The sequence below is a fragment of the Crocodylus porosus genome, unplaced genomic scaffold, assembly GCF_001723895.1.
Source record: "Crocodylus porosus isolate Cpor-Errol unplaced genomic scaffold, CroPor_comp1, whole genome shotgun sequence".
In the NCBI taxonomy this organism is placed as follows: Eukaryota; Metazoa; Chordata; order Crocodylia; family Crocodylidae; genus Crocodylus; species Crocodylus porosus.
Genome location: NW_017728907.1, coordinates 4,167,516 through 4,192,384, shown reverse-complemented (window position 1 = coordinate 4,192,384; position 24,869 = coordinate 4,167,516). Strand labels below are relative to the sequence as shown.

Genomic DNA, 24,869 nt, shown 5'->3' with positions numbered 1-24,869 from the left:
GCCCACCTGTCCGGACCTGGCCCCGCGCTGCTCGGGGCAGGGCCGCACCCCGGGGCAGGCTCCAGGCTCTTCCCCGCTGCCTCGGGACCTCGCGGCTCTCCCCTCCCGTCCCAGCCGCCTTCCCCGCTCCCTCCCCCCCACACCCCCCGCTGCTGGACTCGCCTGTGGTTTTGAATCGCTCGGGCGATTCGATATCGTGACAGCTGCTGGATGCTAGTGAAAGGAGAGGGAAAAAAACCCACCCTAACTTTGCTGCCCCAGGGTCCATCACCGACTCCGCCGCCAGCGCCCAGCCGCTGCGGCGCTCCTGGCCAGGCTCAGCGTCAGGAAAAGGAAAGGGAATAGGCTCAGTGCTGAGCAGCGGGGGCTTCTTTTGGGGAGTCACCAGCTAGTGCTGACTGAGCTCTTCGGTACTGGGAGAGGGAAGAGGTGGGGTTCAGCTCGAGGATCCCTTTCCCTCTCCCGATTTCGTGTCTTCATTCAGGTCCTTGCGCACCCCCCCACTCCTCCTTTCCTCCCACGGGCACGGGTTTCATTGGATTCCTGCGCGCAGGTTTTCCGAGCGGTTTTTTCTTTTTTTGCCAGTTTTCCTTAAGGCTGTACAGGGATGTTTGGGGAGCTCCGAGTTTGAGACGTACCAGACCTTCCTGTTTACATTCTGGGCATCTTTCAGATCTCGGCAAACACTGCGGTTGCTTGTGTCTCCTAGGATCACGAACCTGAATCGCTGGGGTTTAACTTTGCCTAAACTTCACCATGATGGGAAGGATCTGAAATGAATTAAGCTCCCACGCTTTACCACCCAAAATACACCCAGAGCCCCCTGCATGTCTTTTCTGCTTTGCTTCTCTCTGCTTTGGCGGACTTAAAACAATTTTGGAGGTGAAAGTCAATGGAAAGGGAACCAATCCATTCAAAATACACTTCGTATTCAATCTGATCAATTGGGGCCTTATGGAAAGACAGGATATTGTTACAGGTGGGGTGATGATCAGAATCCAGCATGAATGGTTTGGGGCATCAGGATAGTATCCTAAATTCATCCTGTAAGTGATTTACATTAAACATACCACAAAAGTGCTGGCTATGTTGATTTCAAGTTTAAGTTAGACAAATATTTACAGATTGGTATTCTAACCAAACTTCAAAGAAAACCAGTGGAGTTAAAGTTAATTGAAATACATGAGTAACATTTAATCTTGACAGTTTTCATCCTGACTTTTAAAAGCATGTTTTATGATAAGTGGTGAAATGAAGTGACTTGACTTAGTTTTTGTTTCCATAGGTTGTAGGTTGGTCCAAGAGCACTGCAGTTCTGTCAAACTCTAGCTTTGTTTCTTAGAGTTTAAAACTATGATGTTTATGTTTATGTTCACTTGTTAAGAAGCTCTGTTGCTTTGCTGATCATGAAGAATTGCATGTTCCAATGTGAACTGGTTTTCTTTAAAAAAAGTTTTTATTTAATTTGCAGAGGGTGGTTCTCTCTCATGAATTGTTTCTCCAGATCCCAGTGGATATGATAGTTGGAGAGGGAAAGGATTTGAACTATTTATGTAAATGATCACTGAATGCTTTTTTTTCGCTTTTTCCAGTGTCTCAGTTTAAAATGGTGAATTATTCTTATGATGAAGACCTTGAAGAGCTGTGTCCAGTTTGTGGTGATAAAGTGTCTGGGTACCACTATGGACTTCTCACCTGTGAAAGCTGCAAGGTTTAGTATAAATTACTTAATAGACAATGAAGCAAAATAGTTTCATATAAGTAAAGAAAAAATGTTGGTTTAAAAAAAAAGATGCATAGTTTGGCTTCTTTCTGATTCTTTTGATTTGATTGATGCACAAAATTAAAACAAATCCTCTTCAGAATACAGAAGCCTCTTGGAAAGAGAAAGAGAGAGAAAGAAACTTCATTTGCAGAAATGGAAAAAAACACCAGTCTGGTTGTTTTTCAGTGTGGCTGCCTCTGCCGCTTTTAAATATTTTGTTGTTGTGAAGTGATGTAGTTGTAGAAGGACTTTCATTCCTAACTGTCCTAAATATTGATTTTAGTTGATTTATATACATTCAGAGTATTATTGTTCTGTAGGATAAAGTGAAAAAGTAGTATCTTCAATAAATTTCAACTTTACAAAATCTAATATAGTTGTTCTAAGATGTTAATCTTTCAGTATAACAATATAAAGTTCTGTTGTCATGATTTAATGCTTATTTTTTCTACAAAATAATCTATTTCAGTATTTACTTGGAAACAAACAATGGTAGTCAATAAAAGTTATCTTATAAAATAAAGTGTTAATATAAAAGTATGTACTCACCTTCAATCTAGCCTATAGGAAACTAAATTCATATCTAATGATGTTTACTGTTAAACAAGGAGCCTTTTAAGTAAAAGAAATAATGAAATTCTGTAGAATAGGTTGTCATGAACAAACCTCTTAAGGTTCTATATGATCATTTAAATCAATGCACTGTAAAAACACTTCACTGAATAAGAAGTAAAATGAACCTGGAAAATCGTATTTTTGTAAAAATCTGTAATTAGATATGAATATCAAATATCTGTTATGACTTTGTTATACGCCATAGCTATGTACAATGAGCAGTTACAGTCTGTATTTCTATTATACTTGCATCAACATTCTCATTTACTCCATGTAGGGTCACTTGATATGCAGATTTTAGTCATTTTAGAAATGCTGAAAAATGCATGAAAGATACTGGTCAGCATCAGTATTTCTGGTCCCCATTGTTCGGAATACAGCGGTTTACAGGCAGGTCTCTCCAAGCTTTGACGTAAGTCTGCAAAAACGCAGCACTCATACCAGAAAACCTCCTCAATGGCTTGGCAGTTTTCTCCAGGGTATATCTCGCTGAAATCTAAAATAAACCATGTAACCTCATAAGCACTTGAGTGGTGTTTGAAAAATATTTGACAATGTTTTCCATAAAATAAAATGCTGAAGTCTACTGTTAAAATGAAATGGGCTAACTTTTCTTTATCTGTCATACAGGGATTCTTCAAGAGAACAGTCCAAAATAACAAAAGGTACACGTGTATAGAAAATCAGAATTGCCAGATTGACAAAACACAGAGAAAGCGTTGCCCTTACTGTCGATTTCAAAAATGTTTAAGTGTTGGAATGAAGTTAGAAGGTAAGAATTATAGTATTGTTTGTACTATTACCTATACAGTATGTTAACTATTAAAATATTGCATGTATTTTTGCTCTATACACATTATTATACACATCATTTACCATAATATTTTTTAAATATTTGGTATTAAAATATGACATGCCGGTATTGTATGTTTTAAATCAAGGTGGGTTTTTTCCTGTTCATAATTGGTAAAAAGTCAAGTATAAGTTAAAAAGTAGTTAAAACATACACAAATTGAAAGCTGTTGAATTAACCAGATTTGTATAGTTCTGTGTATTTAAAAATTCACGGATGAAGAGATGATATAAGCTGGACACTGCTTTTATAGGAACAAATAAAAATAAATTGGGCTAAAAATAAAATACACCTTTTTCAATAGAGGGAACATTAGTAGTTGTTACTAAATTCTGATCTTTGTTATGAGGAATAATTTTATTTTATAAAGTGTATTTATGCTATATCCATTTTAAAGAAAACATGAAATGAGGAGAGAAATAGGAGTTTTTCCTCATCCAGAATTGCCATTTGCTTCAATGGGAGTTCTGTCCAGCAAAACAGTACAGGATTGTGCTAAACTATTGTTAAAACAATCTCCAAAAGCATGTCCTAAAGCTAATATAAATGGGCACATTTTCATAATCATACACATGAAAATAGTTTTTGAAAAGTTGAAGGAAAATGAGAGATTTGTTTCACTATGATCACTTACACATAGAAAATAAGAACGTAAATACTATGAAAAATTACGCTCAAGAGACTGAAATCTTGCTGGTTCAACACAATATATTCTACACTTTTAAAATCAAATATATACATTTCATAGACGGTAACATTTTTCCTGGCAAAGAACCACAGGATTAAAAACACACATTCCTTTCTCATGCAACACTTTTATTTATAATGGATGGGGGTTTTGTCTGAGGTAATTAAACTTCAGGATCAGGCTTGACCATCCCCATAATAATGGCATTCTGTGAATATAAATGAAGACATGCATTCAAAATAAGAACCAAAGTTGTGCAATATAGTGAGTATAATGCTCAGTATGCATGGCCGCAACATGTAGCTAATACCGATGTTTTAACACAGGATTGAACATCATGGGTTTCGGTATATCCCTCTAAATGCAGATAGTAAAATAACAGGCCATTAAGAAATACATTTGTCAGTACTGACATTTAAAGCTAAATAAACTATATATCTACTTGCAGCTGCCTTTAACTCTTTTTAATTACTGATAATCATATACAACTAATTCCTGTTTTTAAATTATTACATGAAACTCATTTTGATTGCACAGAAGTATCTGCAAGCAACATTTGACCTACCAAGTTAGTTGTATAGCACATTACAACTATATTGAGAATAAAAGCATGTGCATATGTATGCAAAGTTAGTTACTTACATCAAGAAAATTATTATGACTTCTTGATTTCCTGCAATTTACCCATCTGGTATAATGCTAGCAGCAAAAATATTTTATCTGCAGCATTTGGTAAAATAAAACTATTTTTAAGGTTCCTCTAAAAAACTTACCTTTATATCCTCTTTCTGTGCCATCTGTGTAGCTTCCCTTCCTCTACCTGAAAAACTGGAAGAATGTGGCTTTCATAATTGTAAATGCCTGTGACATTTATATGTGTATTTCCCTGATAGTGATATATGGTCTTAAAGTCTAGTCCATAAATTACTGTGTAGACCAACAATCATTAATTGTTAAAATCTTTATGATAATGTACAGTATTATGTGTACCTAGGATTCATAATAAATTTTTAATGTTACACTAATCCCTAAGATAAAAAGCTCAAGAACTTAACCTCCAGCAATCTCAGCAGTCTCAACATGTCACCAAGCTGTCAAAGGTTCCTCTTTCTACCTAATTGCCAGTGGGCAAGGTGGACTTGGTGAGAACTACTCACTAGTCCATTAGATATATGCCACAGTGACAGATACTATTGTGACAGAGACCACCAATATGACTCCCAAGGCAGCTGTTGAAATGGATTTGTTTTAATTATTTTTAATTCCAGAAATATTACAAGCCAGAACAGTGTCAATACTTCCTGAGTCAGTTCGATCTTCTGCACAGTATACAACTTGCTGGCAGCCCTCCCTTAAGTGCATTATAGCATTTGAAAACATCTCTAGAAACAGGGAAAACTGGAAATGTTCCTTAAATGTTTGCACCAATATGAATAAAATAACAAAAAGGAAATAGTATTTCGTGTTTTGCAAGAAAAATCATATTCACTTTTATGTCTTTTGAGCATTTTGTAGTCTCTTGCAGGCAGTTTTTTGTGTAGTGGTGGCAAGCAGTACCTGAATAATTATCATGGGATAAATGTGGCTTTCCAGATACTTCTCAGACCAGTTCTGGCCAAAAGCCGTTGCTTCCTAAGGATATTGTGGCTTGAAGTAAAATATATATGAGGGGATCACAACAGGAATCGAATGTTATCTTCTGATAGGTGTGAAATTCCTGTAGCCCAGCAGTATTTGTCCCTAATCTTTATACCTCAAGTGATGTAAACAAAAGCTCAGATATATTAATACATATCTGATGGCTAAATGTAATCAAAAAAATTAAAATTCATTAAACAACTTTTTTTTTTCCTCCTCGAATAATAATGCTGTTTGATCAAAGTAAAATAAAGGAGCACTGTTTAAATTACCACTATTTAAAAAATTTGTATTCCTCTGAAGAATGGTATTCCTTAAAGCTTTATTTATTGCCTCACTGCCTTCTCTTCCCCCCAACAGCTGTGAGAGCTGACCGAATGCGTGGTGGTCGAAATAAGTTTGGACCAATGTACAAGAGAGACAGGGCACTAAAGCAGCAAAAGAAAGCTCTTATCCGTGCAAATGGACTTAAACTGGAAGCCATGACTCAGGTGATCCAAGCAATGCCCACCGACCTGACAATATCCTCTGCAATTCAGAATATCCATTCTGCCTCCAAAGGCCTACCTCTGAACCATGCTGCCTTGCCTCCTACAGACTATGACCGAAGTCCCTTTGTAACCTCTCCAATTAGTATGACAATGCCACCTCATGGCAGCCTGCAAGGTTACCAGACCTATGGCCACTTTCCAAGCCGTGCTATCAAGTCTGAGTACCCTGACCCGTACACTAGCTCCCCAGAGTCAATAATGGGCTACTCATACATGGATAGTTATCAGACAAGCTCACCAGCAAGTATTCCACATCTGATATTGGAACTCTTGAAATGTGAGCCAGATGAGCCACAAGTCCAGGCTAAGATCATGGCATACTTGCAGCAAGAACAAGCCAACAGAAGCAAACATGAGAAGCTCAACACATTTGGGCTTATGTGTAAAATGGCTGACCAAACCCTCTTCTCCATTGTTGAGTGGGCAAGGAGTAGCATCTTTTTTAGAGAACTTAAGGTAGGTAACAAACTTATATTATCATTCAGTCAAGAAAAATATCATTTGCTGCACTGATCTAAGCATGCACTGTTTTAAGTAGGAGAGTATGATTTATATTTTGTCACTGTGTATCACACTTGCTTTCTTTATTTTAATGTTATTTAGACTTTATTGTCATAGGAATAAACTTTCAGCTGATTGTGCTATTTTAGCTTACTGTGAGAGGTATAAAAAGACTTAGAGCTTTACTCAACCTTTCATATTTATTCTTTTTATTTCTTTTTATTATTGTAACACCTAGGACGCTTTTATCTCCATCACTCCCTTTCCATCTGATGATAAATCATTTATTCTTCCAAATATATCTGCTCACAGCACTGTAAGCAGAATTTTACACATGCAAATTATACCACTCTAAATAGTATTTATGTAATCCATCCTGTTACTCCAAAGTACATATATAATAATGGGGAAAATTACATTTTATAATTGTACGTATATACTATATACAGCCCATTATCTAGGACACTAGCTTTACTGAGTACTGCTGAAATATTTTTTTGTATAAGTGAACAATACTAAAGGCTGGAGCCTCATTGTACAGGACCCAAGGAGGTTTAAGGCCTGCTTTTTGGTCCCCTGATCTTAGAACACAAACAGACTGCTGTATTTTATATTGGCTGCCGCATCTCCTTAGAAGCACCCCTGCTGTTGGAGCACTGAACAGCCAAACCACCCCAACATACCCTGACACACAAATGGCTCTGACAGCCAGAAATTCCATTTTACTGAGGAAATCCCAAGATGATTTTTTAGGTCAGCTTTATGGCCCTGTTGTGCCACTTGTCTGGCATACAAAATGTGGGCTGAGAGCAAAAGATTTGGAATGTTAAAAGGTCAATTAAAATAATTCTATATAGAAAATTCCTTTAGATTTGTGCAGACAATCTTACTCCATCCTGAAAAGAGGAGATGATGTATTGGAATCCACTTCCACATTTCTTATTGAAGAGCTGATCACTGCATTTCCTGTTACTAGTTAAAGATATGCTCTTGCTTCAACATCATTTGTTGTGACAGCCAGTGCCTCTCTGCAGGCTCTTCTAAAGCCAAGTGAAGGTGTTCCTATCACCCAGATAACTGTTGCTGCAGCGTCACTGAATCATCTCCTGGGAATTAGGAGCACTGAAGGTGGATTTGGTTAAAAAAGGCACAAGTACAAAACAAACGGGGTCCTCGTCCAGTCAACACCATTGGCTGTTGAAAGCATAAAGGTGCTCAGATACATAAGAAGTGATCTCTGAAGGCTGATTAAGAGGAAGTTAAGAGAACATCTTTATGCTGCACATGAAGTGTGGGCATGGATGGGCTGGACCTCAGATGTTTGTTCTGACTTCATTCATGATGGTTTGTAGGAGCACTAAATATTCAACCCAAATAAAGAAAAAGGTGGGGAACTTTAATGAATATCAAATCTCATTTGATTTCTTTGCCAACATGTTATTTAAGATTTTATAATAAACCACAAGCTTTCTCTTAAATAATTTAAAACCCTAAACCACAGATAAGATAAATTTTTAGTCACCCTCACCTTAGGAGTACCCTACTCTGTGAGTAATCCTACTGAAACCACTGAGGCTACCAATGGGATAAGGTATTATTTCAAGCAAATAAGAGTGTCCTGACCTCACCTAAATTTGTTGTGTGTTTTGTGATAAAACAATAATCTGAAAACCTGTTTAACTAATACTCACTTAAAACTCATCTTTTTTGGGTTCTATAACTCAATCTATATGTCTGTAACTGTCCAGACAGCTGTAACAAGGACAGTTATCACAGATAATCACTGCTTGCAGCCTTAGCCTGGAGAGTGTAAGACAGCATTTCTTCATCCCAGCCTCTGAAATCACTATAATAACCACATATTACAAGTGGTTGTAATAAGCGTACAAGCGATGATCAGCTTCTTCAGACCCTAGAAGTATGTGCACTACAAACATGGTATATTCAGCAAGTAGATTTTTTCAATAGACTTTATTTTCAAAAGGGACATATTTCCTCTTAATAGTTGTACCTTTTAAGTCATAGGACCTTATACTTCAGACAGTTTTATATCTTCTGGCAGAGATCATTCCCTTGGACAATGAGCTACTAAACCACAGAGTATCCCAGGAGAATCTTAGGATAATGAAGCACATCAGTACATACAGGAAATCACTCCACCCCTGATAGATTTTATGGAACAAGATACTTAGCACCTTTTCACTTCCAGTGACTTCAATGAGATCTGATGGTGCTCAGCATTTGGCTGGCTCTGGGCCTATATTAATAACAGCAATAGAAATCTCAGTTCCACAGTGAAAGGCAATGGTATCTCCTTTTGTATCTGAGAGAAGATGTGAAAAAGAGAACTAAAGCAAAACTTGCTTTGCTATCTGGGCTTGTAATCTTTCCCAGAACCCAGTTCCCTTTCATCAGGCTGAGATATCTATTCTTTTTAGCCAGTGCAGAAAGAAAACACTCCACAGCATATGAATGCTGTAGGAAGTAGTTTTAGTCTGTAGATATAGCTGAGGAAGCTTAAGTACAGTGCGGTAGGGAGAAGCACTTGTGAAGAAAGAGCTGACTAGGTTTCCAAATGAGCTAAACCTGTTCCATATCAATAATAACAGCTGATCGATATGCATAAGTATGAGAAAATGTTTCTCCTATAACTTCTACTTTTCTAAACTTAGAATCTGAATCTTTGAGATCTATTCCATATGAGTTATGTTTTTTAAAAGATCATTGAGAATAAGAACTTTTTGTGATTGACTCAAATAATGACCATGTGTGGATACATGGTAACTTGTGTCGTGTTTCTGTCTGTATAGATCATGTCATGCACAAACAGGTGTAAGTTTCAAGACACTATGTTGGCAACCATGTACTGCCACCATTTAACTTGTTCCAAACTGTTTCTTGCATATTTACCTCTCTTATGTATGAGAAAGGAGTATTTTTTCTTTTATCCTGTACTAGGAGATTTGCAGCCAGAAAGCTTTAAAATCTCTTAACTCAGAGGACAGGAAAAAACGGTATTTGATGACACTTCTTTTCTGTCCATAGGTGGATTCAGCTACATTGGTAGAATAATTTGTTGCATTTTTCTCATTATTTCCACTTTTCCTTTTATTCTTCCCTTGTATTAAACGATTGCTTCTTAAAAAGAATAATTCACAAGACAACAAATGCATAATTTCTTTTAAAGCATATGTTTCTTGAAGCATCTGTTCAGTTTTTCATTGTCATCTTCTTTACCAAAATGCCATGCCAAAATAATGTCTAGTATGTAGGGAGCAGAAAACCCCGACTAGCAGGAGGAACCAAGTTGTATAGCATGTGTACCCTTTTAAAACATTCTGGACTTCATTCCAAGATCCCAGAGTTATTCTCAAGCCATGTACCATTATTTATTTGAATATAAGGTGACCCTGATTATAGACAACCCCCTAATAATTAGATGCTATATAGGAAAAAATTTATTAATTTGATATCATTTTCCAAGTATAAAATATAATTATTGGAGGTTTGCCTTGAACTTGTTTCCCCTTCCACTACTACAGCAAGAAAAACAAGAGAGGGGGTATCAGGTAGCTGCTTTTTCCTCTGTTCGCTCCAAACTTCTTACCCCTCCAGTCTCTTCCATTCTCTTTATTGTCAAATCCTGCTCTCCCTGAGCACATGGAAGTGAGGAATAAATCTGAAAAAACTGACTTTGAACTAGACACATCTGGAACAATTTGTGTATAGTATAAAGACTTAGATCACACAGAATTGGTGCACTTCACCTTTTTTGAAACAGCTGTAAGTTTTAGCACAGGTACTTCATAAACACACTTTTAAGTACCACTTTAGCAGCTCCTTATATGTAGTACAAACTAGGTCAAAAAGATCATGATTTACCATATAGAACATTGGGATGGACCCCAGCAGAGTCAGCAGGATTTCAGGCCATGGTGACCCCAGAGCTCAGCACTGCCAACTGTCTATGTGTATGCCAGATACACCACACAAAGGATCCATGTACTAGTTAGCCTCCCACTTATGACTGGAACCAAGTGTTCTTGTCATGAGTCCTGGGATACTTCAAAATGTATACATAGATAAGAGGCAGGACAATCTGGTCCAGCTTCATTTTATGGACGGTGTGGGCATACTAATCATATGCAACAGGCTGAGAGATGGGATGACAGAGGTATTCTGGGTAAACTGTTTAGGGCTCCATTTGATGATGTTTGCCAGACATGTAAGGCTGGTGAAGAAACAGGACTCATTGGAAATGAGAAAGAAAGGTGTAGCTCAGCTGTGGGAGTGAAGAAGTTGAAATTTATGCAATGAAGCAGCTTACCATGACTTGTAAAAGAGTGGGTGCTGAGGCAGATTGCACTTAATGGCCAATATCATGTAGTTTGTTTAGATAGGTTGTATTTACATAGTTTTTTAACAGATTGTCATCAGTATTTAAGCCTTTTAGCTAAATGCAGCATTTTTAGTAGTAAGGGGAGGGTATCAGAACTGGCTCTGGCTCTCCCAGTGTTGGTCTATTATTGCAGTACTTCCAGGCCTGGTGCCAGTTCCCTGCACAGGGAACACCCACCCATTCTTTTAATGACCACGAAGAGAAAGGTTTCCATCTGTATTTTTAGCACCAGGGGAGGGTTTCAGAGCTTGTTCCAGCTTCCCTGAGTGCCAACCAGTACTGCAGTACCTCCAGGCTGGCCTGGTATTGCACTACCTCCATGGCTTGTACCCTCCTAGGGAGGCAACTGTCCACTTTTTTAAGGGCCATACACATTAAAAAGTGGGTTCCCATCAGCAAGTTTGCTCCTTATGGGCCATGTACTTGACAGTTATGCTCATTATTGGTTGCATTTAATCAATTTCCTGGTTGGTTTCTATTGGGCATGTCAGCATGAGACAATTAATGCACATTGAACTAATTCTACTGCACAGCTGGCAAAAACCGTGCTAATACACCAATGCGCAGTAGCTTTAGTCCAATATGCTTTAAATGTCACACAAAAGGTTTTCATCTACGCTAATGCACAGTAGCACCAAATACAGTGCATTAAGTTAGTACCTGTTATTACAGGTACTAAATTTACTGCACCATATTACAGCACATTAACGAACATGTAGATGCACTCATTATTGAGCACATGTTGCTTTTAGTAATAGTTCAAAGATATGCAGTGTATTTAATGTGATTTCCTTATATGTGAATGTAAAATAAGTGCTTTTTTCCCATTTTGACTGGAGGAAAAAACCTTGTCTTGTATTTGAATGAATATGGTATGCATTCATTTTTTAGGATCACCATTTTTGTGCTGGAGTAATATAAAGAAGGGAGTCATGAGATTCTTTAAATGACATTCACTCTTACCTGCTTAACTAACCTATGCAGGATGCGTAGCAAATACTCTTCAAACTTGATAGTGAAGCAGTATCAAGAAATGTACTATTTCAAGACCAATGTTAGGTCTTACTCCTTAAGAATAAGATTCTGCCACCTTTGGACTGACTAGCAATTTAATTCATTTGAAAGTAATGGAACTATTAAAGGTATTACTCTTGAAAAACAGTGATGTTAGAACATGGCCATGTGTAGATGAAACGGGGGCCCAACATTGAAACAGTGGGCTTTTAAAAACACTGCTTCAATTTAGGGCCAATTAAACCCCCATGTTGTGCACACACCCGACTTACCTGCCTCTCTGGCAGCAGGAAGGGGAGGGGGAGCTGCTGGCAGGTGGAGCAGTTTCTGGTCTGCAGGGGGGGACTGGTGCTTTCACCTGTGGCAGCAGGTTCGGCTCGGGCTGTCTCGGGAAGCACCGGGCCCAGGGCAGCTCAGGCAGGCAGGCTTCAGGTGGGGGCAGGAAATCAGGCTAGCTGCTTTTCTTGGGCAGAGCCTGTCTTCCTTGGCTGCTGCCAGGCTGCCTGCACAGGCTTCCTACACAGCCGCAGAGCTCCATGGAGCTGCTCCACAGCTGTAGGAGCAGCATACTAAAACTACTTGGAGGAGTTTTAGTTCGCTGCATGCCAAGTCATTTAAGGTGCATTACACTGCCGAATTTCCTACAGAGGCTGGAATTAATCCAGAATACACCACTGAGGCATGCAAACACCAACACAGTTAAAGTGTGCAAAAGCATTTAGCCTGCTTTAAAGTGCCATACACTCACGCCCTACATTTCATCTACACACAGCCTATACCCCTAAGTTGCCAACTGGAGTCTATTGACTTTGATTTTAACATTTGGCTAATATTTCAATGTGTTTTCCATCAGAATCCAAGATATCTTGTAAGAACTTATGTTCTTGAAATAATATGCTACCTTTTTGTGTTTAGGAAATATTTCTATAAATCTTGTACTAAATGAAGATAAAGTGAGAACACAGAAAAGGCCACCCAATATATTGGTGTCACAACTAATCATATAGAAACCTTCCTTTTGCTGTTGTGAAGTGATTGTGGGTACAGTAAATATAATAGGAAGGTTACATCTATGGTATCCTGGGGTATGAAAGTTCTCAGGAGCCAAGATCCTAGATGTATAGCAGGCTATCCTTGCCAGGAAAAAACATTTTGTGCAAAGCTAAAAAAGAAAATATTATAGGAGATTCTAAAACCCAAAGGTTGCTTGGGTCAACAAAAAATATAGAATTTTCCAGAGGCCCCCATTTTCTCCAGTTAAACTACTATCCAGTCAGTCATGGAAGAATCCACCACCTGTACCAAGTCTAAAGTATTCTGTACTTCATAATAGGGAATAGTCTCAGCTGCTTCACAGATCAGGAAGACAACAGCACTTCCATGAGCCAGTAGCCATCAGCTCTGCAGACAGTGTCTGTAGAACAAATAAAGGCTTTACCATGACTTATTCAATTATTTTAGAAAATTAATGTAAGGTCAAAGTGCTATCTGAGTCCAAAATCCATTTAATAAAAGATTTTGGGAAGATGTCATGTTAAGAGGATTAACCATTTGGAAAAGCTATGAAATATGTTGCAGCATCAGTTTGGCTAGAGTTACCATTTAATTTTGGGGGAACTATTGAATCATAATCCCCTGCCCTTGTCTAGGATGATGCTGTTGTCACTAACAGCTTCAAGGAGTGATCCATTTTCTTCTGTTTTATGATGCTTTAAATAGATGGAGAAAAATCATGTATTTGCTCCTTAAGGAGATGGGAGCCAAAACAAGAGGTATTTATGCTGCGTTCTTTCGCAGCAGTGTTAAGTTTCCAGTTCCACCAAGAACCTTTCCTCGCTGTATTCTCTAAAATGGCCATTTTAGTTGTATTGGTGACAATTTGATAAGGTTGTGAAGTTAAGATAATAAGAGTGAGGGAATGAGATGCTGGTAGGGTAAACACATAATTTAAAGCTGGATTCAATATCTGGAACATATGCTGTTTAAAACAAATTGGGAGGACAAATTCATGAGCACAAAACTCACTCCCACCATGGCAGCTGAGAGGAAAGAGATTCCCAAGTGGTTACCCTTAATAAGCTATTCTTTCAGTCAGTTCCTCTAAGCAAATACAGTTTTGTCCCTGGGTTTGCAGATTGATTCAGAGAGTATTGCTGTTCAGATGCATCAATCCTGAGCCGGAATCTTGCATGTTGTAATAAGAGAATGCAATTTCATACAAGGCAATAGAGCTGTTTACATTTGCACCAGGACTGAATTTATCCAGTTATCTGAAATCATATTTCTTTGAAGATTTAAGATTTCCTAAGAAACAATGGTTTGACAACTTACCTTTAATAGGCAATGTTTACACTGTTTCTTCTGATGTGAACGTTATCACATTTAGTTGTACTGTTTGTGGGAATAGATGGCAGTGGGGCAAAAGCTATTTAAACAAACGTGTTCCATATTCACCACCAGCACAACTCCATTAGCAACAAGTAATGCTTTCCTATGGTGATAGACAGTGGAATGTGAACAAGGGTCAAGATTCCTGAAGTCCAGTCTTCTATTTAAAAGCATTACCAACAATACCATACACATCACCTTCTAATTCCAAGTGTCTACTTCCATGCAAATAAACCAAAATATGACAAATCAAAACTCCTAGAAAAACAGAGTAAAATTACAGAAGCCCAGGAAATATTAATTTGGCTCTTGTAAGATTATGATATAGAATAGGAAATCAATATTTGTTTTTGGAGGAAGATATTAACAGTGGAACTCTTTTAAAAGTTTTCCTTTGGGAGATGAAAGGTTATTACATTATTTAGACTAACTAATCAAATGCAATTGGTAGTCTGATGTGTTTTACATTTTCCTTGCAATGTACATTTATCAACTCAGGAAATGTAACTAACAGTTGATGAAAGGAATCTTCTGCAGTGTTCTTTCAATCAGGGACCTTCCAAAGCAAATAAAGAAAAAACAGCTCTGCTGCTAAAAACATTGAGGGTAGTACTGCCCTTAGTATCAATGACCATATTAGCTAGTTAACATACTATCATATGTATTTGTGGATTTCTGCTAAAGCTTAGACAAGAAATATATGTGTTGATTGCTGATAGGAAAAAAGTGTTTCCTCCATCCTTAGTAAGTTGTTCAAATGTGAAGAAAAAATATTGGGAATAAAATATTAATCTTTATACAAGCAGATGAATTCCTCATTGAGAAATCTTTAATCTGACAAAGACTAAGTATTCTTTGACCATGAAGAACAAATGTTTATAACAACAAATATCTATAGATATCTCTCTCTGTATATACATATATTTATTTATTTATATAAAAAATTACACATACATTTATCTCTCTTGATATATATTTCTCTATATAGCTCTCTCTATTATAAATTTATATAGAAATATATAGAGAGAGAGAGAGACAGAGAGATCTATAGAGATTTGTTGTTATAAATATTTGTTTTTCATATATATGCATCTGAAAAGACTTAGAAGAGAATAATAAAATCAGTATTAGAAAGGGAAAGCCACATAAAAAAAGGCCAAGAATTGATGGAGATGGAACTTCACAAACCATCTAGAGTTGAGTCTTCCAGGTCAGCACAATGTCAGGATGCTTACTTTGCCATAGTCTCTAGCATACCTATTCTAAGGCTAAACACAGGATTTTAGTATCTGGAGCTGTCATTCTGGCATCCTTTTTAAATATTCAGCTATTCAGTCCTGACCTATGAGTTCTCCTTCGCTGGATGAGAAGAAGACTGAATTTCAATGCTCATTAATTTCAAGACCTTTAAGATGGAGTTTGAGAAATTAGCTTATAAACAAATATACATGATATGGTTGCCTCCAATAACAGGGGACTGAATCGGATCATCCAGGAGAGGTCCCTTCATTTCTGTATCTTATGCTCTTATGTTGTGCCAAAACATCCAACAAGGACAGTACCTGCTGGAATCCATCTGAGGTGGAAATTTTTCCACTAGAGTAGACACTCTACTCAGTGATTTTGCATAAGTCATGTATCACGATCAGTTGATAATGTTGATTAGCCACCAACTATGTGATAAATCAGTGAGCACACTCTGAAGCTAATCTGCCATAATTAGCAAACATTATATGAAATGGAAATACAGAACTTCATTCATTTAACTTTCCCTTTCAAAACTTAGATGAAAAACAAAAAGTTCAAGTCCAGTGCTTAGCACTGACTTTTGAAAGATTCTTTGAGAGATGCTAACTATTTGTGTACCATTTTGGTCCAGGATAGAATAAAAAAATGCAGTTCTTTAGCGACCTGATACTCCAGGCTTTGTTCAGGCAAAAATCATATTGAAGTCTATCCAAATAAAGATTGCAGAACTAGATCATAGTCAGAATGTAAGCAGAGAACACTCTGTTCGGTTTTCAAAGTTATTTAGATGTTTACAGAGGCAGAAAGCTGCCTGGTAATTTTTCAAAAGCACCTAAGCTGGTTAGGTACCTAATTTTTGTTGATTTCACCTAACCTAATAAGACATTTTTTTAAATTCCATTAAGTAGCTAGCTATCTGCGGTCTTAACCATCTTTAAAAATCTGTCCTCCCATACCTATTAGTGAGTACAGGAATGATCTAGAGGTCCAGAATAAACTTGAAAATCTGTACCAACTATTAGACTCAGAATCCTCCAGCTGGCCGAGGTTCCAAAGCATGTAGGTTGGAAGATGTCCAAACTGGGGGGTGAACACATGTAACAAGTGAACTGTTCCAAAATATCACTGATTGGGAATTGTTTCATGTTTGTTATGGGACAGAGTGTGCCCATATGAATGGACCATTCCCAAACGAACCATTCCCAAATTTCAGGGATGTATTTGGCAGTAGCCATGTTGGTCTGAGACAAAAAGAAATGCAAAAAACTAGAACTCTTTGTTCAGAGATGACACCTTTTATTAGACTAACTAAGAAATCACAAAAAAATGTCTTTTTCTGCAAGCTTTCAGGTTAACACCTCCTTCATCAGGCTCAATTAAAGATGGTAAAAAGTCCCCATAGGTAGGAAATAAACTTCATTTTTGCACAGAGGAAGCTGGAAATGGAGGTCTGTCCCTCTGGGTTCCTGAGGGAGTCTGTCAAGTGCTCTTTGTTGTGCAGATCAGGCAGGCTGCCTTCCCTGGTGGTTTCAGATGGCAAACAGGGAGGTGTAAAAATCTTTCTTGTTGTTCAGCAATGAAGTTTAAAATCCAAAATCAGCTAAAGTTTGGCATCTTCCATGTTTCAGGGATGTATTTGGTAGCCATGTTGGTCAGAAACAAAAAGAAAGGCAAAAGTCTAGAACTCTCGGTTCAGAGATGATATCTTTTAGTAGACCAACTAAGAAATTGCAAAAAGAATGTCTTTTTCTGCAAGCTTTCAAGCTCAAACGTTTGGGCTTGCAGAAAAAGACAGGTTTTTTTATGACTTCTTAGTCGGTCTAATACAAGGTATCATCTCTGAACCAAGAGTTCTAGATTTTTCCATTCCCAAATGTCACTTAACTGTGACCTGATTCACAATTGTATGTGAAGTGCTACAACTTCAACATCAGGAGTTAGCACGCAGCCCAGCATGGTTTGTAGTGGATGACTGGCAAGGTGTTTTTATGTCCATGCTTTGCAGTTTCCAGAGGGTGTGTAACCTACCTCAGAGGCATTTTAAATTCTTTTTGCTTTCCTTTCTCTCCTAACCTTCAATAGCCTGGGACTGGCTAAAGTCTGCAGTGTTTGCCTGACTTAAGGGAGTGGGGGGGGGGTGCTTGGACCCATAATGAGGAGCTGCAGTCAAGTAGGGAATAAGGACACTACTGGTTTTTAGAAAGTTTGACAACAATATCGGGAAGTACATATGTATGCAATAAGGCTTAAAAAGTGATGAGAAGATAGAAATTTAGACCAACTCTCAAGAAAAGCTTCCTACTGATGGCATACCATGCAAGAATTTCCCAAATGAAGTTGTGAAGTTCTCATTGGTTGAGTTCTTTAAAATGGGATAGAACAAAATATATAGCTGTATGTTACAGAAAGCTATCCAACCTATGTGGAAAAGTGGAATAGATGACTTTCACTACTTCTTTTCCATTTTTACTTTAAGACCCACAGACAGAAAGAAGATGCTAGGTAAAGAAGTAGACTGTATTTCTTAATAATCTGGAATGAGTACTGCTGCGTTTCTCAATCTCTTAACTAGTGTAAGGCAGTTATCGATCCATGGACTTTGATAGAGCTATGCTATTTTACACCAACTGAAGGTCTATCCTTAAATGTTTTAAAATTATTTTTAACATTTATTTAATTAGAAATTGCTCCATTATATCAATCTAGGGCATTCAAATCATTGCCACTCTTACTCAAAAACTCAAGTGGGTCATAGTGGCATGGGCTACATACTGAATTCAGTTGCCTAAATATTTTCCAGGTCAGCTATTCTACCTGAAGTTTTCTCAGAAGCAAAACTTGTTTCCCACATCAGGTTATCATTTGGTCATAGAATCTATTGTACTTTCGTTATGTAAGGCAAAGGACTGACAAATATTCAATAATGAGCATATATAAATGCAAGTAACAGTATATATGTTGTCCAAAGCAGAAGACAGATATTTATCTTTAACTTTATTAACACAGTCAGCTAAGTTTAAGAGAGTGGTGCTTAACACAGTAACAGCGTCCAAAGTCCACCATCCTATTAGCTTCAAGAGTCACACAAATTCTGTATTGGAAACTGAAGAGTGAAATGACTGCAATCACTTTGCTTTCTTCAAAACCTATCACCATCAGATGTTTAAGAGCCAAATACCCCAATCCAAGATGTTTCGAATTTAAAATGGCCCTCCAATAATTAGATTTCTACACATGGACAATATAAATTTGTGCATTTTCCCCCACTACCACCACCACTGTGACAGGGAAAGCAGCAGCAGGGGGCAGGCAGTGGGTGAATCAAGCAGCCTAACCTCACTCCTTTCCTCCCCACACGTTTTCCACTACCGTTTGTCCTGCCCATCATTTGCTCCCACCACTACTGTGACTGTGCCCCTCTACCCCCGCACCTGCCCTCCTGCAGTGCCTGTGCACCCTGGTGCCTGCCTCCCCAACTTCCTGCCACCTGTTGTGTGTACCCCTTATGCTTGCCCCCTCTTCCACAATGCCTGTTCCCTCCCACCGCTTCTCACCTCCCATCCCCCCAATTTCTGCTGCAGCTTACCCCGAGTCACAACTTGGGGTCCGGCCTTGGCCCAAGACACAAATCAGATGCTGATTTTAACCCCCACAGAGCCAGGAAGCAGTTGTTACAGAGGCAGCAGCTCCAGCTGCTGCAACTCCAGGTAAGCTGGGGCCCGCATGTGATCTGTAGCCCAGCCAGAACAGGGCGAGACCTGGACCTGGCCCTAGACCCGGACTCAAAGCCAGAACTCAGCATAGGCAATAGTAGCAGAGAAGAGGGTGGGAGGAGGGAGGGAGCAGAGATGATACGGGGGGTAGGCAGGGGTGGGGGGAGTGTGAGGCAGAGCTGATGGGAGGCAGACACTGCAGTGGGTGCAGCGAGTCAGGGCTGGAGCCACAGCCACAGCCATAGCCAGCCTCCTCCCCCCCCCCACTCCTCCGCCCAATCCATTTGTACTCAAATCAAAGACAAGGGGCTTTCCCCCCACATTGAATGTGGTAAAAAACTTGTCATGGATTCAAGTAAATATGGTACGTTTGCTAAAAATGCATCTTAGACAATGAATGTTCTGATTAACTGCCTGTCTCAATTATTGCTACATTGTGGTACAATTTGCTTAACGATGGTTTTACCACATCATAACATGCATGTAGAACTTTTGTACTTATGTAAATATGATTAGTATTACTTAAACATGGTCTCAGACTATCTTCATTTTAGTATTTTATAGCTTCTTGATGTGCTACTCTGTCAATTTAACTTGGCAACAGGATTGTATTGCCTGTGTAAAATGCAGAAAATAGACATGCATGACTCATTCAATCAACACTTCAATTAATATCAATAGGAATTTTGGCTAAGCAAGGGTGTACAGGATTGTGGCCTAGTTGTTGAAGTTATTTCATCTTGAAACAGAGAAAATAGAAGTCAACTACTTGCTTTAAAAAACCAACTTGCTTCATGGAGGCTGTACCTAATAGATCCGAATTTCAGATCCAACCGTCAGCAAGTTTAGTTCCAGTTCACCTAGATTTGTCTTACAGTGTTGATCCTGTGCAATGCAAAACATTCAAAGGAGAGCATAATAGGTACATAGATGATACAAGTGTAGACCTGGGAGACAGTATCTATTCTGCACAAATTTATTCTATGAAGAAATTAAACTCTTCTTTTCTATTAACTTCTCTCCTATATAAGATGCCAGAACAAGGCCTGCGCATGTTGTATGCATAAAAGTGGGCTTAAGTGAGGCTAACATGGTGCATAAGGCCTGTACTGGCCCTTGCACAAGCATATATTGCACTCCATGTACAAGCCTATATTTCACTCCATCCCTTCCCCCTGCCTTCTTTTCATTTCGACACATAATAAAGAAGAGAGTATGACATGGACATGAATTAGGAAGTGGTTTAGGTAGACTTTCTTGAGCCTGATCTTGAAAAACAGAGCAGCCATTTTAGGCATAGCCCATGAAACCAGCAGGTAGTTAAGTAGGATAACTTGACCTGCTCAGATTTATATTTGGCAGAGGTGTGGAAATGTGGAAAGAAAGTCCCTTTTCTTTTCAGCCAGGGTTGGATCTGAATGAATGCTGACAACTGAGAAACAGTCCCTGTTAAAGAGGGATAATTTTCTCATTTTTCTACAGACTGTCCCCTAATCCAACTGATATGAGTAGACTTAAATTCTTTTTTAGAAAACAAGAGAAAGAAAGAAATGATTGTAAATTTTTACATGCTGCTCCCTGCCTCTTAATGTTTCTACTTTTATTAGATATTATAATGATTTGTGACATGGTGGGGTGATTGATTGATATACAGCTGGTAAAGCTAACCAGATGGGATAATTTTGAATGTTTCTGTCTTGACAAGGCATCAATACTTAAACCAGCAATTATACACAAGAAAAGTTAAAGTAATCTAGTAAAGTAAGATAATAAAATGAATAAACATGTTCTTGAAACAGGGATTATTTCTTTTAGCTAATTTTGGGAATTCCTGTAGTTCTCCACACTCCTGTATTTGGAAAAATACTAAAATCTGTCTTCACTAGTACAGAAATAGAAATCCGTTATGTTTACATCTAAATAAAGCTTTGCATTTGTTGAAAGAAAAGTTACAGAACTTTAAAAATTTGTTGCTAAATACAATCTTGGATCAAGCAAATTTAATTAAAAAATGAGTTAAGACAACAATAAACACAGGAAATATACATGAATAAAGCGTTCTGAAAGTCAGGCAAGTCTTTTAAGACTATAAATATCACCTAGGCAGGGCCACTATAATTAGCAAAGGGTGAACAAAAGAAGACGTCCAGAAATAGATATGATCGGGGGAGGGGAGGGTGAAATGTCTTGGTTAACCTTATTCAAGTGTTCTTTCCATAGCATAGGAAATGGTTCTAGCTAGCTCATGAGTTCTGTTGGTATTAACTGATTTTAAAAGGACATTTCCATGTTGTCTGTTTGCCAAAGAAATGATTTTACTGGGGAGTTTGTAATATACAGGAAGTATCTTCCTGCTTAAATGACACTGGGTGTGACAGAGAATAAGATCTTCATTCTGTTGGTACAATCACCAGGGCCTATACATCTCATCTGATTTTTGCATTTATCAGTGAATCCCTATGGTCATATTGAAATCATACTATCTGCCCTGAGTAATGGGTAATATAGTGAGTTGTAGCTCGTTGGTAATAGTTTATTCCCTGGCTCTCACCTTGTTCCAGTGCAAAAGTAAATTGCTATAGCCCTTGTTCAACAGTTTAGTATTTACCCCTTTCAGCTGGCTCAGCTATACTTGCCTGAAATGGAGAAAATAGAGTCAGCGCTCTACTCATTCCCCTATACTGCCTACCTGAGTGTTGTACGAAAGGAGTAGAAGCACTCAAGTGCCTACTCTCCCCTCCATCTTCCTGCCATTCTGGCAGCCTACACAAGGAAGTGCACCCCTCCTGCAACTCCAGGTACCCCTAAGAAAATGCCAACTTTTAGAATATGACAGCTCTTAGTTTTCTCTTGGTTTTTTACTACAGAAAAATAAGAGAGCAATTCTTCACTATGGATTCCCCTTTGAAATCTCGGGGTTTATTTTGTGAATCACATTTGTATACCTAATAGTGCTAACATTGCATGACACCTCAGGGCATCCTTGGAAAGTTCTCAGGACACCCCAGAGTGCCATGAAACCCTGGTTGAGACTCACTGCTCAAGGGGTCCCTTGGTAAGTTAACTAGTTAGTGTTTTACTTTTTCATTTGCTAAGATGCTCTTCACCCAGTTACCAAGTTCCTCCACATTCACCCTCTTTTTCCTTTCATAACCCTGTCTTTTGATAACAATGGGTGCATCTCCACATGCACACTTACTGCTCAGGAATTTAGGTTACTGAGCAGTAAGTATGGCGACTTACGTATGAGTAGTTACTGCACAGTAATGCACGTGTATATGCGTTACTGCGCAGTTACACTGTGTATGGACTGACTTGAGACTAACTTTACTCCCAAGTCAGTCCACACACAGCATTACTGTGCTGTAATGTACATGTATAGAAGCTGACATAAAAACTGCTTGAATGCATGTGTAGATACACCCACAATATATACCATAATTGTTACCAGAGAGATAACAATATTAACCCTTGATGTCTATGGGCCTTACTGCCTATCTCTCAGAGAAACCTATAGCAGCAGCCAGAAGAGATACCTCTGAATTTTTTCTCAAGAGGAAGCAATTTTGCGGTGATGAGGTGAGGCCCCCCCAAATCTTGAGAAGCCAGGGATATGTAGGAAGGGGATCTTCTCCATGAACAATGGTGTCCTTTTCTGTTGCCTACATGGTTGTTGCTAGAATTCAGTCACAGCCAGAAAGAAGTCAATAATCTAAACTATATTGACTGGCTCAGGTTTCAACCAAAGAAATCAAGTGGGTTTAACAGATAATGTCTTGGGGAGTAGTCTGGTTCTTGGGTCCCTTCCCCCCCAAAAGTACCTGTGAAGCCAAGGTAGAAAGGTGAGATAGGAAAAGATCTGCTCACAAAAGAGATTCTTTGGGTTCATATGTTTTATTTAATTAGTATAAATGTAGTAGTACAGCCGCTCATAAAAATCATCATCAAGCTACTTTGTTAAGGTCTAAAATATTTTGGTGTTACTTTTTAATGTGAATGATACCTGTTCTACCAAAACTTTTTATTACTAGAGTTATCTAACATTGATGCAGGATGTGACCACAGAAAGACTAACTTTTTGTTATATGTTTCTACAACACCTAGCACATATGACATTTATCTCTAAATACAAATTATAATGAAAAGCAAGAATAAGTACACTGAACTTAATTTACACAATATTAGTTTTGCAGGGGTTTTTTCCAATGGTAGCTCTTGTTGCTGAGAGTAACAATAAGCCTTGCATGGAATTATGCTCAGGGCTGACACACAGGGGGTACACGTGGGTGCATGTGGACCCCCCGAGTGTGGTGGTGCACCTCCTACAAAAAGACGCAGCAGACACTGTCGGCAGTGCTGCCATCACTGTCAGCAATGCTGCTGGCAGCCACCAATGGGTGGTTGTTGAACCCTAGTTGGCACTCACCATCCCGCACCCCCAACAACATTGACCGCATCTGCAGGAGCTCCCCCACTTACCACTGCCATACTCCAGCCACCACCGTTACACTCCTGCTGCCACCATGCCCAGGGGCACATGTCATTCATGATTATGCTCATTGGAAACTCTAGACCTCCTAGTGAAGCTTTATGTGATTGTTAAAGTTGTCAAATGACTTAAAATTTGATCACAATTAGCAGCATGATTTTAAAAATTAGTTGCAACTAATCATAATTTTAATTGCACATCTAAAAACTCAAAATTATGTGCAAAAACCTCAAAAGTTATGGAAAATTATGCAGGTGCTTTTTATGGTTGGGGGTAGGTTTAGGGTGTGGGGGGAATTTATGAGGGTGTGGGGGGGGCTTCCACTGCTGTGTGCACCCAGGGGAGGCATAGCGGGAACATGCTCCCAAGGTTTGTGCAGGGTGGAGGTGGGCTGCCACTACAGGCTGGTGCTCTGTGCCCCACTGCCTTTGCCTCAGGAGCTGTGCGCTAGCTGTGCCATGTCCCCTGCCCACCCAGCGGCAGGAGGCACAGCATGATATTGCAAGGCTTCTGGGTCAAAGGCAGTGGGGTACAGAGCCCAGTCCACAGCACAGACTGCCTCTGCTCCATGCACAGATCCAAGGGGCACATGCCCCCCATGACTCTGTTGGGGTGCACACAGTAGCAGGAGCCCCGCCATGCCCCTGAACGAGCCACCCACGGCTTCATCCCATGATCTGCCTCAGCCCTGGGGCCCTATTCTTCCCAGCCCCTATCCCTACCTCTGCCCCATGCCCTCCCTCACTATGGGGGCCTCAATCTGCCCTGCTATACCCCTTCTTTCCCCACATCCCTTCCCCTTTACTGACTTGCCTAGTGGGTGCTGCTCCACATGCTGCACTGGGCTGTGTTCTTGCAGGCAGTGGCTGCATTTCTGGGTCTGTAGCTGTGTGTGCCCCTCCCCCTCCACTGCAGTCCCCCAGACCCCACTCCTGGACTGCCCTGCAGTCCCCTGTGCTGCCACTGCTGCCCTGCAGGGAAGTCCAGAGGTGGCAGTGATGGCAGCA

The 24,869-nt window shown here is 39.2% G+C and overlaps 1 protein-coding gene across 1 annotated transcript in view; it reads left to right on the top strand.

Moving 5' to 3' along the window:
• Positions 1-610: 610 nt before the first annotated feature.
• NR5A2 (nuclear receptor subfamily 5 group A member 2) overlaps positions 611-24,869 on the top strand; it is a 118,982-nt gene continuing 94,723 nt past the window's right edge. The window contains exons 1-4 of the mRNA XM_019530685.1: positions 611-1,046; positions 1,593-1,711; positions 3,011-3,152; positions 5,920-6,566. Coding sequence (XP_019386230.1) covers positions 1,004-1,046; positions 1,593-1,711; positions 3,011-3,152; positions 5,920-6,566 — 951 coding nt within the window. The 5' untranslated portion in view covers positions 611-1,003. The remainder of the gene's footprint in view (positions 1,047-1,592; positions 1,712-3,010; positions 3,153-5,919; positions 6,567-24,869) is intronic.